Source organism: Erythrolamprus reginae, chromosome 2, assembly GCF_031021105.1.
Source record: "Erythrolamprus reginae isolate rEryReg1 chromosome 2, rEryReg1.hap1, whole genome shotgun sequence".
Taxonomy (NCBI): domain Eukaryota; kingdom Metazoa; phylum Chordata; class Lepidosauria; order Squamata; family Dipsadidae; genus Erythrolamprus; species Erythrolamprus reginae.
In genome coordinates this window covers 269,871,226-269,888,610 of record NC_091951.1, presented here as the reverse complement: position 1 = coordinate 269,888,610, position 17,385 = coordinate 269,871,226, and the positions used below count along the sequence as shown (strand labels likewise).

The window sequence follows — 17,385 nt, the reverse complement described above, 5'->3', positions numbered from 1 at the left end:
GCACTTTAACCACTGTGCCACCACAGCTCTATACATATGCTTGTGTCTTGCTGAACTTTTGTGAGCATTCTTAACACATTAGTGAAATTGTAGGGTGAAAATTAGCACAAGCCAGGCGGGAGTTGCTACTCACCGCCGTTACCGGAATGACGCACATGCAGTTCCGTGCCACCGGTGTGCATGTCCATACGTCCCAGCAAGATTTCACTTCTGCACATGTGGAGGAAGCAAAATCTCACAAAAGGATGCACATGTGTGATTTATTTATTTATTTTGCTTCCAGGCATGCGCAGAAGCAAAATCTCGCTGGGGGGGGCACGTGCACGCACACCGGCGACACAGAGCTGCACACGCACACTGGTATGTAGTGTGGCCCGTACCAGCTAGCAACCCAATACTGGTGCAAGCCTTGTCTCTTTGTAGAGACAAGATCTCCTCCAGAAGTCATATATCTAATTCTGAACTTTCCAAAATTCATGTTGGTTTTTGCTGCACCAAACAAAACAGAGAGCCAGTCTGGCTTAATGGTAAAGGCACCAGACTAGATACTGGGAGACTGTGCATTCTAGTCCCGCCTTAGCTATGAGAGCCAGCTAGGTGACTCTGGATTGGTCATTCTCTCATAAGCGAACCATCCCACAAGCTATTGTGAGGAAATTAAGAGGAAGAAGTATGGATACGTTACTGATAAATTAACATATATAAGTAATAACAAACAAGAAGGGGAATATATATATATGTATATATTATAAATGAATATGCTGCATGAAACAATTAGCCTGCAATCTAGCAGGTGTAAATATTAAGCTCTGATACCAGGATAACCCATGTATAAGGGCATAATGCTTTATTTTGTATATATGTATGTAAGTAAGTTGTAACCCCATTTGTTGTCACACTTTACTCTCTTCTCTCTTCTCTCTTTTCTTTCTTTCTCTGAAGGATGCCTATGCATAAAAACTTATGTACTTTCACGCACCCTGTAAATGTTGTATTGTTGTAGTGTTTATACCTAATCTTTTTTAATGCAAATAATCAATAAAGTATTTTCTAAAACAAAAAAAAGAGGAAGAAGTAATAGGTATGTCACCAAACAAATTAAGTTCATAAGTAGAGGTACCACTGTACTTAATTTAAGGGTTCCCCAATCATCTTCTACAGCATGGAGTGACACTGGCAGCTTTTCCATCACTACAATGAGTAGGTTTCCAGCGATGGACTTATTTCTGCTTTAAATAGCTGAGCACTTCAAGCACCTTCTCTAAAAATGTTAAATTTATCAAATAAATCTGAATATATTTGAGATGGACTCCTTAACCAACCTGACTAAAAATATCTGGTTATCAATCTACCCTAAACTCAGTCAGGCGTTTAATTTTAAATCCACTAAGTACCATCTTAAGGTAGCAATACACAACCTTCCTGAAACAATGATTCAAACTGCAGGCGCATCTGCATGATTATGCCTTCAACCGTAATAAGTCAATATATTTACACTCCTTTCAAAATGTATAAATCCTCAGTTTAATCAACGCAACCATACAGCGTTGACTTGTGTTCAAATCAATGTTGACATAACTTCATGCTGATAATGAACTTTCCATCATCTTCATTTTGTAGAGAAGACCTTGCCAGCAATAAATCTTCCAGGCTATATCTCAAAGCCATGGCATTCTTTCTGCAAAAGAGATATTTATTAACCATTACTAGAGGAGAGGGGAGGATATAGAAAAACAGTATATATATATGAAACACTCCACTTTGAACAAAAGTAGATTTTATTTTCCAAAAGACTGTAACATTATTGCCGTGAATTATTCTAATTTAAAGGCTGCAGGCTATAAATAACAGAAAACGCTTAAAGCAAAACAAACAGATAAGATATTTCATCATTAGTTGTAATTTAGATCTTAGGGATCTTACCCACTTACCCACAGAGCATCCTAATCTAATCTACCTATCCCTAAACCGTAATGTTTTCCAGTAATGTATGACTATCAGGACCCAGGAAAGTTAACACCATTAAAAAACTATAATTAAGCATCCAAAGTCAGGTTAAGGTGGCATTTAGACTTTAGACTAACTGACAGTGCTAACCATTCAGTTGGCAATTGGATTTTAGACTGTCTTCGCTCTTGTGGAAAACAATATTAAGAATCTTGCATGTGTATGTCACTCCATAGAAGCAATTCCTTGTTTTCCAATTGTTTTGGAGGATGGGTACATTAGAAATATGTATGTCTATAATATTGCTGTAATGGATTATTTTATGCAGTTTTGTGCATGATTTTATAGCCTTCTTGAGTTTTTTTTTAAAACTATTTGAAATATGGTACTGCTGCCACCCCGCCCCCAAGACAAGACAGCTTAAGAAACCTACCTTGCCAACCATAACTACAAGCTGTATCTCTGTTCTGTTGAGTCACAGTGTGGGGAACTCCTCAAAGAGATGGACCTTCTCTCAAGGACATCATCAATCTCAAAATCAGTGGCTCCCTGCAAAATACTTGTGCCATTAACTTGGATCATTCATCGTGATCAGCAATGCTAAATGTTCTCAACTAAAAACAAATATATCAGCTGTTATAGGAAGAATTAAAACAGCTTATCATTACATGTTCGGGAAGAACTGATGGATGACACTGCCCTCTGCACATTGTTTGTTAGAGTAACTTTCTATTAATGTTCATTGCAAGTATGTATCATTTTAGAGAGACAACAGCAAGTAATGTCACTGTAGGTTAACTCACATGGATCTGCACTTCCAACATAGGGCACTGGATACGAGTGCAAACAGCTTCTCTGATTTAAACAGAGCATAACAAGAGGATGATGGAGGTGAGATAAAAACATCTATGTGATTTCGGAGGAGAAATGAGCTGTGGAAAGGAGTGGGCACACCAGTAAAGGAGAACAATCTCTTTTATATTATAAAAACCAGCAGATTCACGAAGAAAAATTATGTGCATTAATCTACAGAGAGTGGCTCTACCATAGGAAATTAAAGGTAATCTTGGTTGACAAACACTCATTTTTGCAACAATGAGTACTGGTGTCATTTGAAGATGGGATTGTTGTTTTTTCAGCAACACTTAATGGCAACATTTAAATGTGAATTATCTAAATAACCATGTTCCAAACTATCCATTTAGGAAAAAGGAATTAGATTAGCTTACTAAAAGATAAAGAGCAACAATAATCTACTGCTTTTGCTGCCTGTTAATCAAAGTAATTTGTCCCAATTGAGTTGCCATACAAAGTCAGAATGGCAGAAATCCCAAAAAATCATTTTCTACGATATTTCTTTTTCTCGCTCTCTTCTGATTTTCTAGTTTCCCTGTTGCAATAGGGAATGAACATTTTATGTACCATACATGTAAGAGCTTTTTTCTGACTGGGAGAAGGGATATTGGTAAGATACTTTTTCCTCTTCGTTTTTTAAATTCTTACATTCCTTTTATTTCTCCCCAAAATTTCTTTTATGTTACAATTTTGGCTACCAAATAGCCACATTCAAGTTATTCAGTTTGCCAGTAGTACAGTCAATGGAGGAAAAAGCTAGAATATAAATGTAACAAAAAAAAAAATAGAATTCACCAGCCAGAGTTATAGAGTCTTAACAAACAGCTGCTTAATACAGGAAATCAGGACCCATTTCTCCTCTTATTTAAGCTGAACAAGCTTCCAGTTCTGACTCTTGAAAGCTACCCATCATCTGCCTGAATCAAATATATCACATGTTCCGTTCTTTTTTCTCATATAAAGAGATAGCAATAGCATCTATATAGAATATATAATAGAGCTGGGGAATTCTGGGAGTTGAAGTCCAGATATCTTCAAGTTGCCAAGGTTGGGAAACACTGTAATAGAGGATAGCAATAGTATATATACCTCTTCACAGGATTTACAGCTCCTCTTTAAGAGTTTACAAAGTCAGCATATTTATTTATTTATTTGTTTGTTTGTTTGTTTATTTATTTATTTATTTATTATTTGGATTTGTATGCCGCACCTCTCCAACAATCTGGGTCCTCATTTTACAGACCTCGGAAGGATGGAAGGCTGAGTCAACCATGAACCAGTGACAATTGAACTATTGGCAGTTGGTAGAATGAGCCCTTCATGGCATCGGACCAGAATATCTCCGGGACCACCTTCTGCCGCACGAATCCCAGCGACCGATTAGGTCCCACAGAGTTGGCCTTCTCCGGGTCCCGTCGACTAAACAATGTCGTCTGGCGAGTCCCAGGGGAAGAGCCTTCTCTGTGGGGCCCCGACTCTCTGGAATCAGCTCCCCCCAGAGATTAGAACTGCCCCCACCCTCCTTGCCTTCCGTAAACTCCTTAAAGTTCACCTCTGCCATCAGGCATGGGGGAATTGAGGCATTCCCCCTCCCTCCCCTGGGCCTATATAATTTATGTATGGTGTGTCTGTGTGTATGTCTGGTTTAATAATGGGGTTTTAAAATGTTTTTTAAATTTATTAAATTTGTTATGAATTGTCTTATTGTATGCTGTGAGCCGCCCCGAGTCTACGGAGAGGGGCGGCAAACAAATCTAATAAGTAATAATAATAATAATAATACCTAACCATTAACGACTGCGCCACTATGGCTCATGATGATGACACCCATAAAACCAGGATAGAAGTTTGCTTTTGATTTTCCACATGGAAAGAAGTCTTTTTCCTCCTTTTTGTTCTCTACCATTATCGTAGAATTCAACATAGAAGGCCTCCTCTATCTTGCAATAGCAAGTGATCTGGGCCAGAGACAGATTTATCATCTCAGTGAAAGCCAGTCTTGTCAAGGAGCAAGCGCTTAACTTTTGAGAAGAAAATGCACTGAAAGATAGTGCAGGGAATTGCCATTACAACATAATCAAAGCAGATTGATGAGCTCTCTCCATGACTTTTTCCACCTTCATACGTACAGTTAAAACTGGTAACCTGGGTGCCATTTTGCCACTCTGCAAAACGTCTAAGAGTATTTATTTAATTAATTCCTGTGTATGCTGCTCATCTCCCAAGTGGTAACTCTAGGAGGGCTGCAATAAGTTAAAAAAAATTAAAATATGTAAATAATAAGTGTATCCCAGGGAAGAAAGTTATACTCACAACGGAAAGCCTTTCTCTGGCTTCAGGAGAGGTAAGCAGATTCCTCACTCTCTCATTAATCTCCTCCCAGCTGGAACTGAGGCCGGAGTGTAGCCTGAAAAACATCCGACATGCAATACTCATGCTGTTGTCTAGGCCAGGGATGGATGGCTAATTCTGAGAGTTGAACTCCATAGGTCTTAAATTTGCCAAGGTTGATCATCCCTGGTCTAAGCAGATGGTCCCATAGAAAACACAAGGAAGTCCATCTGCTGGCATTTCCACAGTTCCCCATCAGTAACAGATCTCCCTTCTTCTTTATTACTAAATATGACTGCAAAATACGTTCAGCTTTTTGTTTTCTGCAAGTTGGGCTCACAACTTGAAACAGCAAATGTCACTATTTCGCTGCAGAGATAAACTCTTGCTAAAGTGCTGACTAAGAACCCGAAGGGCCTCTTTTACCTAGCGATCCAAATGTGTGAAATTCTCCCAGATTCTTTTTTTTTTTTTTGCTATTTATACCACCAAGGTCAGAATTGTTTATGGGACTTGCCTAGACCTTAGTTCATATTTTTCTTAATCTAAGATGATCGGCATCGCTGCATTGTATCCTTTAGTCAGCAGGAGGGAATAAAATGCATAAGACTCTCACTTGGACTTTCTTTTTAAATTGTCAATAGCCAAGTACTCTAGACATTGTCATCTTTCATCCAAGTACATAGATATAACTTATTTAGTCATTGGCACTTTTTCCACCCACTTTCCCCCTAACAAAATTCCCCGAGGCAGCTTGCAACAAAATTTTGATCTAAATTTTACAGAGAGTATAAAAAGTAACCATTCCAATTTGTGACACAAATAAATAAAAATATAAAAAATCTATGCAATATTGTAAAGATAAATTGATAAATAAAATCTATTAGCCGATCTCTAAATTTTAAGAATCGGAACACACTCAAATGAAAGGTTTCTGGTCCTGGAATCACTACAGAAAAAGTGGCATTCTGCCAGGGCTGAGATTCACAGATGATTCAGAGTGAAAAAGGGCTATAAGGTCAATGCTGATCCCTTCCCAAAAGCTTTCAAGATCTTAGAATTGTGTCTAGGAAAGATGGGTAGCAGGAACTTTGTTAAGCATTAGCAAAAGCATGGACAAATCCATTCAAACAGATAAAAGGGCCAGGCTATCTGAACGATTGTCTATCTCCTATAGTTTGATAAGATCAGGTAGATCCTGTCACTCAACCGCACCATTTATTGGGATCCAGGAAACTTGTTTTCTCTGTAGTGGCACCAGCCCAGAATGATATCCGTCAGAGATCCAGAACATCAGGGTGAGAGTTAAGTCTTAAATATTCTTCCAGATCTTGGGGTAGGATTATTATTATGTATTAGATTTGTATGCTGCCCTTCTCCAAAGACTCAGAGGTGGAATCCTTAGTATGTTTATTTACAGGCAGTGTGCATGTCCAGACAGATGGAATTTTCTTTTTGTTTTTAGTGTAGGTTATACAGGTCAGGCAGCTTCTAAGTCTCACACAATAAATCTGGTGGCTGAATTTCATGCTAGCTGATGTTTCCAAGAAGACTTCAAAAATAGCCCTAATTACAGCATTCTGGAGGACTCTAACATGAATGTTAGTTTTAATTTTAACCTTCGCTTCCTGTACTTCTATTGCAGTGTAGACTACTAATCAACCTTATTTCTTCCCGTTGAAGCAATCATTTGTTTTAATTTCTTGCTTTATCTGTACTATCTTAGCTGCTGTGTAGCTGCAGCAATGGGAGTCTACAGCACAAGATGCTTAGAGAAATGGAATAAAAATGTTAAAAGCCTTAAAGATTTTGTTAGTAAATCAACCAATGGCTGAAAAGGGTTTTCAGGACTAGAGAATATTGGGCATCTACACAAAAAGCCAGATCTGAATGCAATCATAAGTCATAAAACTGATCTTTCAAGAATACATGAGCAAGCAAGATATAATGCATCTAAAACAGGCTAAAGTATATACAAACTTCCTGATCAAAAGACCTGTTGTCTTGGCTGAACTGAGCTTCTGATTGCTGACTCCATTTGCAACTACAATGGTTCTTTGACAACTGTTCCCATACCCTAGGCAGTGATAGGGTATCAAGGAAATTAATTCCCTCCAGAGATTCATACTGCCCCCATCCTGCTGGCCTTTCATAAGTCTTTAAAACTCATCTCTGCCGGCAGGCTTGGGGCCATTGAGCACTGGTATTCTGCTCCGGCCACACACACACACACACACACACACACACACATTATAATAATTAATAATAATAATAATTTATTAGATTTGTATGCCACCCCTTTCCGAAGACTTGGGGCGGCTCACAACAACAATAACAATACAGTACAAATCTAATAATAAAAAACTATAATTAAAACCCGCTATCATTAAAAAGCAATCGATACTACACAATCATAACCATACTCAAGTGTTACTATTCAGAAGGGGGTTACATTAATTCCCCCATGCCTGGCGACATAAATGAGAGTAAATGGAATGAATGTGAATGACTGCTTTTTAATAAATGTTTTAGATAAATGTTAGATTATTTTTAACCTTGGCTTTCTTACATGTCTTTTTTGTATTATTCCTACTTTGTAAGCTGCCCTGAGTCTACGTAGAAGGGTGACCTAGAAATCCAAATAATAGATAGATGACAAATGGATGGATGGATGGATGGATGGATGGATGGATGGATGGATGGATGGATGGATGGATGGATGCATGGATGCATGGATGGATGCATGGATAGATAGACACACAGACAGACAGACAGACAGACAGACAGACAGACAGATGGATGTTATCATCAAGAAGTGGGAATTTGAGGCTTCCTTGTCAGAGAGATGGAGCTTGATTATTCTAAGACTGTTACCGATACCGATAAAGGCAAGAAGCAGCAGCAACAGAAACTGCAGCTGTCAACCATTTCTGCTGATGGGGATATGCTAGAATATGGACATCTGGTACTACACTTAACAGTTAATTATCTAAGAATGGTAACCTGGGTTGGGGAGATGCCCATCTTCCACTAGGACTCATTGATTCATAATGATTTGGGGAAGAACTTCTGTGGCAAAAACCAGGGATCTTCCATACATAATTGGCAGCAGAGGTCCTTGTTTCATGAAATGGTGATTCATAATCCAAATTTAGGTCTTCAGCTGGTTCTCTGATAACCTATGGAGAAGAAAGAATTTCCCAATAATTAGAGAGGCCTGCTGTAGTCTGCTGTTTTTCAAGCTACAACTCCCCAAAGTTACCAACCAGCATTAGGGCAATTACAGACTCCAAACAATCTAGAGGGAAACAAGGTGGAGGTGATGGGAGTCCGAACAAAGAAAGTTAATTGTGAAAAGAAAGACAAAGATGACTGCCACCTGATGAGTCTCAGTGGAATCAATGGAAGTGGGCAAATGTAACTTCCTGATTTTCATATACATACCAGTATGTATGTGGAATAAGCATTTGTCTCACACAGGCCAAGTTTATAATATCAGGGATATTGATGCTTCAGCCGTTTCCCATTCTGAATTCTAGCTGACCATTACAGCACTGGAGCGGGGCGGGGTGGTGGAGCTTATATATGAAAAGGCACTTATTAACTATACAGTGGAACAGTTTGTTTAATGATTCTGAATTCATCAATTAACTGATTAGCCATTTTTTACCAACCTCTCCCCAAATGTTTACCTTAGCAGCTGGAGATGTTGTTTTCCAGCTATCAAATGATATTGCTACAAGAAACAAAAACAAGCATTCTGATTAAGGCAAATAATTTTTATATTGCACATATCTTGTACGATAAAAGATAGTTTATGAAAGCTCACAGGACAGTTTAATATGGCTGGTTAGATCTATTTTCTGCAACACTTGTCATCAATTTTCAGGTATAATCAGGAATGTCACCATAGATCTATGATATATTTATTAAAGTACACTATATAATACAGGGCAAGGTTACAGCTTCCTTCTGAATTAAAACTTGTAATTAATTCTTAAGAATACAAGAATTTATAGCTAAGGATCTGGAGTGTTGCTAGAGACTGAAATGCAGCCATTTGGAGAAGATCAAAGCATGGAGCTGGGTAATCTGGATTGAATTAGGTAGAGGCATAATTTACATATTTCTACTGTCTTTATTGTTTTTAAACGTTTTTAATATTTTGGTTGCAATATATTCTTTGAATTGTATCCCATCCAGAGTTGTTGACTGAGATAGGTAACTATAGAAATTGAATAGACAGACAGCACAAAAGTTGTCAATTTCTCTGTGATAGGCAGTGAGTTACAATGACACAATGCCCTGATTCTCTGAAATTTAGACCAGTATTTTTTTTCCTGATTATCAAGAAAACGTAACATGTTGAGCTCAACAAAGGAAATACTAATGCATGAAAGGTTTTGCTGCTTTGTTTGCCAAAAATTTGACAACATATAATTGGGCTTTCAAAAAAAGAGGCAACCTTATGTTTCCCTCTATTAGCAGTTGAGAAAATGATTTGGCAAAGAAGAGCAAACTCCCATGTCACATGTTACTTTGAAAACCAGAGAAAGAACTGTATGCAATATAGATACTTAGGATTATTTATTAGCTGGCTAAATGCCAGAGTTTATTCAGAAAGCAAATAAACCCAGAAGTATTTTCATAGCTGATAGCATCTTCTACATGCTGACTTAAGTATTTACAATACTTATTTATACAGCTATATAAAAAATGTAAATTAATAAGTTAATATTTATTATTTTAAATTGTTGCAAAATGGTAGAAATTTGGAAGAAGAATGCAAATCCCTGGATATCTAACGAGTGCCTGGGACAACAGCTTATCTTAGTTACAAATGATTTTTTTTAGAGACAGATTTGGGTCAGGAGCAGAGAAACAGATGGCAATTTCCCAGGTACAGAAATCTATGATTTGGAAAAAAAAATCTCTCTACGGGAAGTCTTGTAATGAAAGCTACTTGGCTCACTTCCAAACCTATGTAACAACTGCACCTTTATTTCACAGATAATCTATTCCAGATTTCCTACATAATATTATCTAGCAAGTGCATGCTGCGATGACTGAAGAAACATAGAAACATAGAAGACTGACGGCAGAAAAAGACCTCATGGTCCATCTAGTCTGCCCTTATACTATTTTCTGTATTTTATCTTAGGATGGATATATGTTTATCCCAGGCGTGTTTAAATTCAGTTACTGTGGATTTATCTACCACGTCTGCTGGAAGTTTGTTCCAAGGATCTACTACTCTTTCAGTAAAATAATATTTTCTCATGTTGCTTTTGATCTTTCCCCCAACTAACTTCAGATTGTGTCCCCTTGTTCTTGTGTTCACTTTCCTATTAAAGAATTTAATTAAAGAATTCATGTTCACTTTCCTATTAAAGAATTTACTGAAAGAAGACTCAGTAGATAGAGGTACAAAACATGAGGCCCGAGGAGCATTTTTCCTCAGTATGAACAGCATTATGAAGGATTTGTACTATGTGCCATGTTCTATCTTAATTTTATGTCATTAAGAAAGGTATCAACACAACATCTGATATAGAAAAGAATAATGTTTACTAAAGGGATACACAACTTTGCTTAAATCACAGATCTGGGTTATTTTCTAGGCCAGTGTTTCCCAACCTTGGCAACTTGAAGATATTTGGACTTCAACTCCCAGAATTCCCCAGCCAGCAATTGCTGGCTGGGGAATTCTGGGAGTTGAAGTCCAGATATCTTCAAATTGCGATGGTTGGGGAACACTGTTCTAGGCCATAGAGACTGTGCGGCATTCACTAGAATTACTCAACTAGTCCAGCCATGTGGTTTGTGGTCTCCAATGCACATTACTGATAAGCGGTCTTTGTTGCAATTTACAGAAACAGCTGGTGAGAGGGAAAAAATCCTTGAAATAGATCTATACTAGTCTCCCTTCCTTTTCATTATCATCAAAAATATGTTTCACATACAGAATATAGTTTGTCAGCTATGAAAAATTAACTGTCTTGGATATGGCCTTGGGTTGGGCTGAGAGGAAAAAGGGAGCATTAAGCTCCTCCCATATTTGAGTATGCCCACGTGATTCAACAGAAAAAATATATAACACTTCCCTGGAACAAAGCTGAAAGGTTCAAATTCCAGTGAGGGTATGGCTTGCTGATAAGACGAAATAACCTCAAAATAGATCTATACTAGTCTCCCTACATTTTCAATTCATCAAAAATATTACACACACACACATACGTGTGTGTATATACAGTATATATTCCACTCTATTCTCTAGGGCACCAGCGGACCGGACAAGGAACAATGGCTGGAAGCTGACCAAGGAGAGATTCAACCTAGAAGTAAGGAAGAACTTCCTGATGGTCAGAGCGATCAACCAGTGGAACAACCTGCCTGCGGAGGTTGTGAACTTCCCAACTCTGGACACTTTCAAGAGGAGATTGGACTGCCACTTGGCTGGGGTGCTTTAGGATTCCTGCTCAGGCAGGGGGTTAGACTTGATGACCTGCATGGTCCCTTTCAACTTTAATAATCTATCTATCTATCTATCTATCTATCTATCTATCTATCTATCTATCTATCTATCTATCTATCTATCTATCTCATGTTTTTGCTGAATTTTTAAAATTAAGGGAGATTAGGATAGCGCTATTTCAGCCTTGTTCTGGCCTCATCAGCTAGGCATACCCTTACTGGGATTTGATCCTGGGGCTTCTGCCTTGTAAGGCAGAGAATTAACCTCTAAGCCACAGGATCTGATCCCTTCAGCTCTGTACCAGGGAGGGGCTATATTATTATTATTGTTATTATTATTTATTAAATTTGTATGCCATCCCTCTCCGAAGACTCGGGCGGCTCACAACAATAACAACCATATGTTTTTTTCTGTCAGATCACCCTGGTATGTTGAAGGAAGGCATAAAGGAACTGTGACGTTCCTTCAATATATATAATCTCTGGAACGTTTAAAATTTTTAAACTACTAAAAGGTTATTAAGCTTTCGTCAATCCCTATTGACTTTGTCAGAGTGTAAAATCTCCATTGGAAAGATGCTTGCTTCTGTGCACAATTTAGTCATTGCATGCGTAATAGGGCCACATCCTTTCTTCCCTCCTGTAATTAACTTTGTTGTTTCTGCCTTAATCATGCTGACAGATGACAAAGGGATTTCTGTAGTCTCTTTTCCCTTTGTGTATTGCCTCTACCACCACTCTGGTGGTGGTAAAGCAGAGCTATCAGGTATTGCTTTAAAGGTACTTTTATCTATGCTCTCCCCCTCATTGTTATTCCTCTCCCCTTTAGGCACACAAGTTGCATACTCTAACATCTGTTTTTCCCATAATCTTGTGATGGCCTGGGCCTTCACTGTTCTTCACCAGCACCACCACCACCGTCTCTCTCATTGTACTGCTCTTCCAGTGTGCTCTCTTGTTTATCGCACCTTCATTGGGCCTATCTCTATGCCTAGGGTGGAGAATTTGCCCCTTCATCTCTAATGATAGATTTGTATGCCGCCCCTCTACGGAGACTCGGGGCGGCTTACAGCAATGATAAAAACAATATTATGGCGAAACAAATCTAATATTAAAAAGAAGCATATAAAAACCCTATTATTTTTAAAAAAAACAAACAATACATACATACCAAACATAAATATAAAAAGCCTGGGGGAAGATGTCTCAACTCCCCCATGCCTGGCGGTAAATGTGGGTCTTGAGTAATTTACGAAAGACAAGGAGGGTGGGGGCAGTTCTAATCTCCGGGGGGAGTTGATTCCAGAGGGCCAGGGCCACCACAGAAAAGGCTCTTCCCCTGGGACCCGCCAAACGACATTGTTTAGTCGACGGGACCTGAAGAAGGCTAACTCTGTGGGACCTTATCGGTCGCTGGGATTCGTGTGGTAGCAGGCGGTTCCGGAGGTACTCTGGTCCAATGCCATGAAAGGCTTTAAAGTTCATAACCAACACTTTGAACTGTGACCGGAAACTGATTGGCAGCCAATGCAGGCCGCAGAGTGTTGTAGAAATGTGGGCGAATCTAGGAAGCCCCACGATAGCTCTCGCGGCCGCGTTCTGCACGATCTGGAGTTTCCGAACACTTTTCAAAGGTAGCCCCATGTAGAGAGCGTTGCAGTAATCGAACCTTGAGTTGATGAGGGCATTAGCGACGGTGAGCAATGATTCCCTGTCCAAATAGGGCCGCAACTGGTGCACCAGGCGATCCATCAATGAATATCACATAACTACTCAGATAAAGGGAGACTAGTATAGATCTATTTTAAGCTATTTAGCTCTCATCAGCTAGCCATACCCTTCTAGGATTCGAACCTGGGCTGTTTTTGTCTTGCTAAGCAGTGCTTTTATCCTCTAAGCCCTTTATCAGCTGATAAAGGGAGTTTTATTTTTGCAAGTTCGGAAAATATAGTTTGTGTCTGGATGGCCCCTGGAGTGGGGCTGAAAGGCAAAAGGAAGCAATATGTTCCCTCCCATATTAGAGCATACAAGGTGACTCGACAAAAAAAGTGTGTGTACACACACACAGGCACGCACAGGCACGCAGACACACATATTCCTAAGAAATAAAGATGACAAAATTCAGCCTCCATAGCATCAAAATGTAACAGCGCATTGAGATGTCAGCAGACACAAAAACAATTAACATTTTAAAACAATGCTTAAGAAGCAAGTAAGTACCTCGTTTCAACTGGTACTTGTGAGGATGTTTTGATGTGATGGTACCCTCTCTTGCATTTTGATACGATAAGGGAGATTGAGCTTCCTCCGAAAATCCTTTGGAAGCATCCACCTGAAAATAACGAGGAAATAGTCTCAACATGGAATCCTAAACTATAGTGAAATAATTGAAATAATGTTTCAGGGGTGTGTAATATACTTACTACTTATGCTCATTTGCCCATAATATCCTTTAATAGAATTCTTAGCTATAATATAATTGCAGGGTAAATATTAGAACAACTGTTTTAAAAATTCAAATTAAGTGTTGTGCAGCTACTTCAAAAAATAATTACCCAACTAGTGGTCTGATTTTGGACCTGTCATTAAGATGTGTACAAGTCATGTATGCAGGGATATTTGACAATATGTGTTGTAGATAGGAAGGAATGGCATTTAATTATGTATATTTGTTTTTTAAACTCCAATTTTAATGGATTTCTTGGCTTAAAATATATCATACATTATGAGCTGAAAACACTGTGACCTACTTATCTCCACTCCCAGGAACCCAACTATAGCTGTTTCCTTATTGTTTACTGTTCTAGCTGATTAATTTGGGTCAGTCTGCTCTATTGATTAAGATTACATTGTTTATTTATTTGAAATTAATTCAATGGAAGCAACTGGAATCAGTGCCCTGGTCTCGCCTCTTTCAAATTAAGGTTGGGGCATTAGAAGTAATGGTGTAGTAGATGAATTTACTGAGAGGCAGTTTGGTCTAGTGGTAAAGGCACCAGGCTAGAACGCCAGAGAACATGGGTTCTGGTCCATCATAGTCATGAAAACCTTGGACCATTCAAAGTCTCTCAGCATGTGGGGAAAATAGGAGGAGGAATGGTGTGTTCGGTGCCTTGAATTATTTGTGAAAATAATAAATCAGTGTGCATAAGCTTTCATAGTGTTGACTTTATCCTATTCACAAATAGGGCTACAGTAGTCCCTCGCTATACCGCGCTTCACCTACTGCGGCTTCACTTCATCGCGGGTTTCTGAGGAAGTCGATCGGCAGATTTAAACAGCCCGCCAAACTCGATCGGCAGGTTTAAAAAAAAAAAATCTAAAATTGTAAATACTGTATTTAAATACTGTATCTAAAATAAATACTGTATGGGAAGGGTTTATAAACACTTGAAAACTTACCAAACAATTACAATATAAATACTTAAATAAGTACTATCAGTCGATAAATTCCCCATCGCGGATTTCACCTATCGCGGCCAGGTCTGGAACGTAACACCAGCGATAGGTGAGGGACTACTGTATACACTTTTGCCCTATTCACAAATAAGATAATACACTTTTGTATTATCAAGTGTAGAGAAAGATCATTCTCTTGTTACATCTAAACCTGTACTGTTTAAATGGACCCCAGTGTATTAAGTCTATTACAGTATGTGGCTTGCTGTTAATTAAATCCTGGCATTTCTTGAGAACAGGAGAAATGATTGCACTAACTGGGATTGATGAAATTAGTATTGGTCTGTTTTTGATGTCTGCAGAGGAAAGAGGTAATATTGTGAACACTGAAACACTGGATTTATGAAAACTTCTAAAGAAAGTTTTTTCTTTAGCTACACAGAAAGAAATCATAACTGTCTCTGTATGGGCAGGAAAGACACAAGAAGGAGAACATAAATTTTGGGAAGAGAATAAAAGTGAAAATTGCACCAGGTAGTTTTCCTGGAAAACATAACAATCAGCTCCGCCTAAAGACAACAGTAGTAGGTTACACCACAAGCCTACACATGCTTACCTGGATTAAACTCAGTGGGAATCTCTTTGAAATCAATGTACATTGGTACCTCTACCTAAGAACACCTCTACTTACAAACTTTCAAGTTAAGAATCAGGTGTTCAAGATTTTTTTGCCTCTTCTCAAGAACCATTTTCCACTTACAAACCCGAGCCTCCAAAACTGTAACTGGAAAAGGCAGGGAGAAGCCTCTGTGGGGCTTCTCTAGGAATCTCCTGAAAGGAAAGAGGGCCGGAAAAGTTGGGGAGAAGCCTCTGTGGGGCCTCTCTAAGAATCTCCTGGGAGAAAACAGGGCGGGAAAAGGCAGGGAGAAGCCTCCGTGGGACCTCTCTAGGAATTTCCTGGGAGGAAACAGGGCCGGAAAAGGCGGGGAGAAGCCTCCGTGGGGCCTCTCTAGGAATCTCTTGGGACAAAACAGGGCCTCGATCCTCCCTGTGGTTTCTCCAATCGCAGGCATTATTTGCCTTTACATTGATTCCTATGGGAAAAATTGCTTCTTCTTACAAACTTTTCTACTTAAAAACCTGGCCACGGAACGAATTAAGTTCGTAAGTAGAGGTACCACTGTATTGTCAATCTGAAATTCTAGGATCTAGCAACAAAGATAACATTCCAGTGTATGTTGATTGCTCACAGATAAAACGCAGATGAAAAATAGATTATTATTATTATTATTAGTAGTAGTAGTAGTAGTAGTAGTAGTAGTATTAATTATTATTTATTAGACTTGTATGCCACCCCTCTCCAAGGACCTGGAGCGGCATACTAAATCAACCCAATTTGAATCTTTAATCAGTCCAATTTTTAATCACGCCCAATTTTATGTGTGTTCTTTTTTTAAAAATGACAATAACCAAGCAATTATTTTGATTTAAAGCAAAGGTGCATTTTAAAAAAGGTTATTACCTATGGATGGACAGATTATTTAACCTACGCAACTGCCAATCTATAACATTAATGAAAGATACCAAGCAGGATATATTTAGTTTTTAGCATATATAAAACATATAATTTAAATTTAAAGCCAATATCTACCCTATATTATTGTTTATAAATGTTAGAAAGGAAGAGAAAAAGGAAAGATGCTTCCTTCCAAAGTAGAAGAGATAAATATTTAACTTCCAACTTTCCTCTTTGTGCTCCAATTGTTAGCATAAGCTTTGAAACCATTATTCTTAAGGGGTATTCTTTATTGTCCCAACTGAAACCTACTCTTCAGTCACAATTAATTTTTATGGAATGAAACCATGATAGGTTCTACCCGATCACCCTGAAAGGAAGACACATGTTGTTTTTCTACAATGTTGCAATGTTCGTGAAGCATTAAATTGAGAAAACTGCCCCAATACTGAACTGAACATTTCCTTTGTAGTTTGGGGACTTACATGTCTAACTACGAAAGGCGGCCTGTGGTCCGCTTCTGTTTTGAACCGAACACCTCTCAGGTTCAGGGAAGATGCCGCCTGGTGCTTATCTCTGCAGACTTCATGAAGACGCCTTCTTGAGCTCGGGGATGAGGAGCGGGACTCAAATGACCTTGAAAGTCTCTTACAGCTCCGACTTTTCGTTGCCTTATGTTGCACTGGTGAGATGCTACTTTTTTCGGGTGATGTCGGAGGCACTCTTTGCAACTTGATTTTATTGCGATCCTGCAAAATATAGCTCATTTGTAATCTCGGGAATCAGTTTGTTTGTTTGTTTGTTTATTGATTTGATTTGATTTGTATGCTGCCCCTCTCCGTAGACTCGGGGCGGCTAACAAC

At 38.7% G+C, this 17,385-nt stretch overlaps 1 protein-coding gene across 2 annotated transcripts in view; it reads right to left on the bottom strand.

The window, feature by feature from the left end:
* Positions 1-1,500: 1,500 nt before the first annotated feature.
* Positions 1,501-17,385, bottom strand: part of SPATA6L (spermatogenesis associated 6 like) — a 40,715-nt gene continuing 24,830 nt past the window's right edge. Inside the window, exons 7-13 of one of the 2 annotated variants that reach the window (XM_070742610.1) lie at positions 17,008-17,271; positions 13,828-13,939; positions 8,826-8,869; positions 8,137-8,312; positions 5,116-5,209; positions 2,381-2,496; positions 1,501-1,678 (exon numbers count right to left, since the gene is read on the bottom strand). In XM_070742610.1, coding sequence (XP_070598711.1) covers positions 2,395-2,496; positions 5,116-5,209; positions 8,137-8,312; positions 8,826-8,869; positions 13,828-13,939; positions 17,008-17,271 — 792 coding nt within the window. In that variant the 3' untranslated portion in view covers positions 1,501-1,678; positions 2,381-2,394. The remainder of the gene's footprint in view (positions 1,679-2,380; positions 2,497-5,115; positions 5,210-8,136; positions 8,313-8,825; positions 8,870-13,827; positions 13,940-17,007; positions 17,272-17,385) is intronic. The other variant, XM_070742611.1, reaches the window with a different exon arrangement.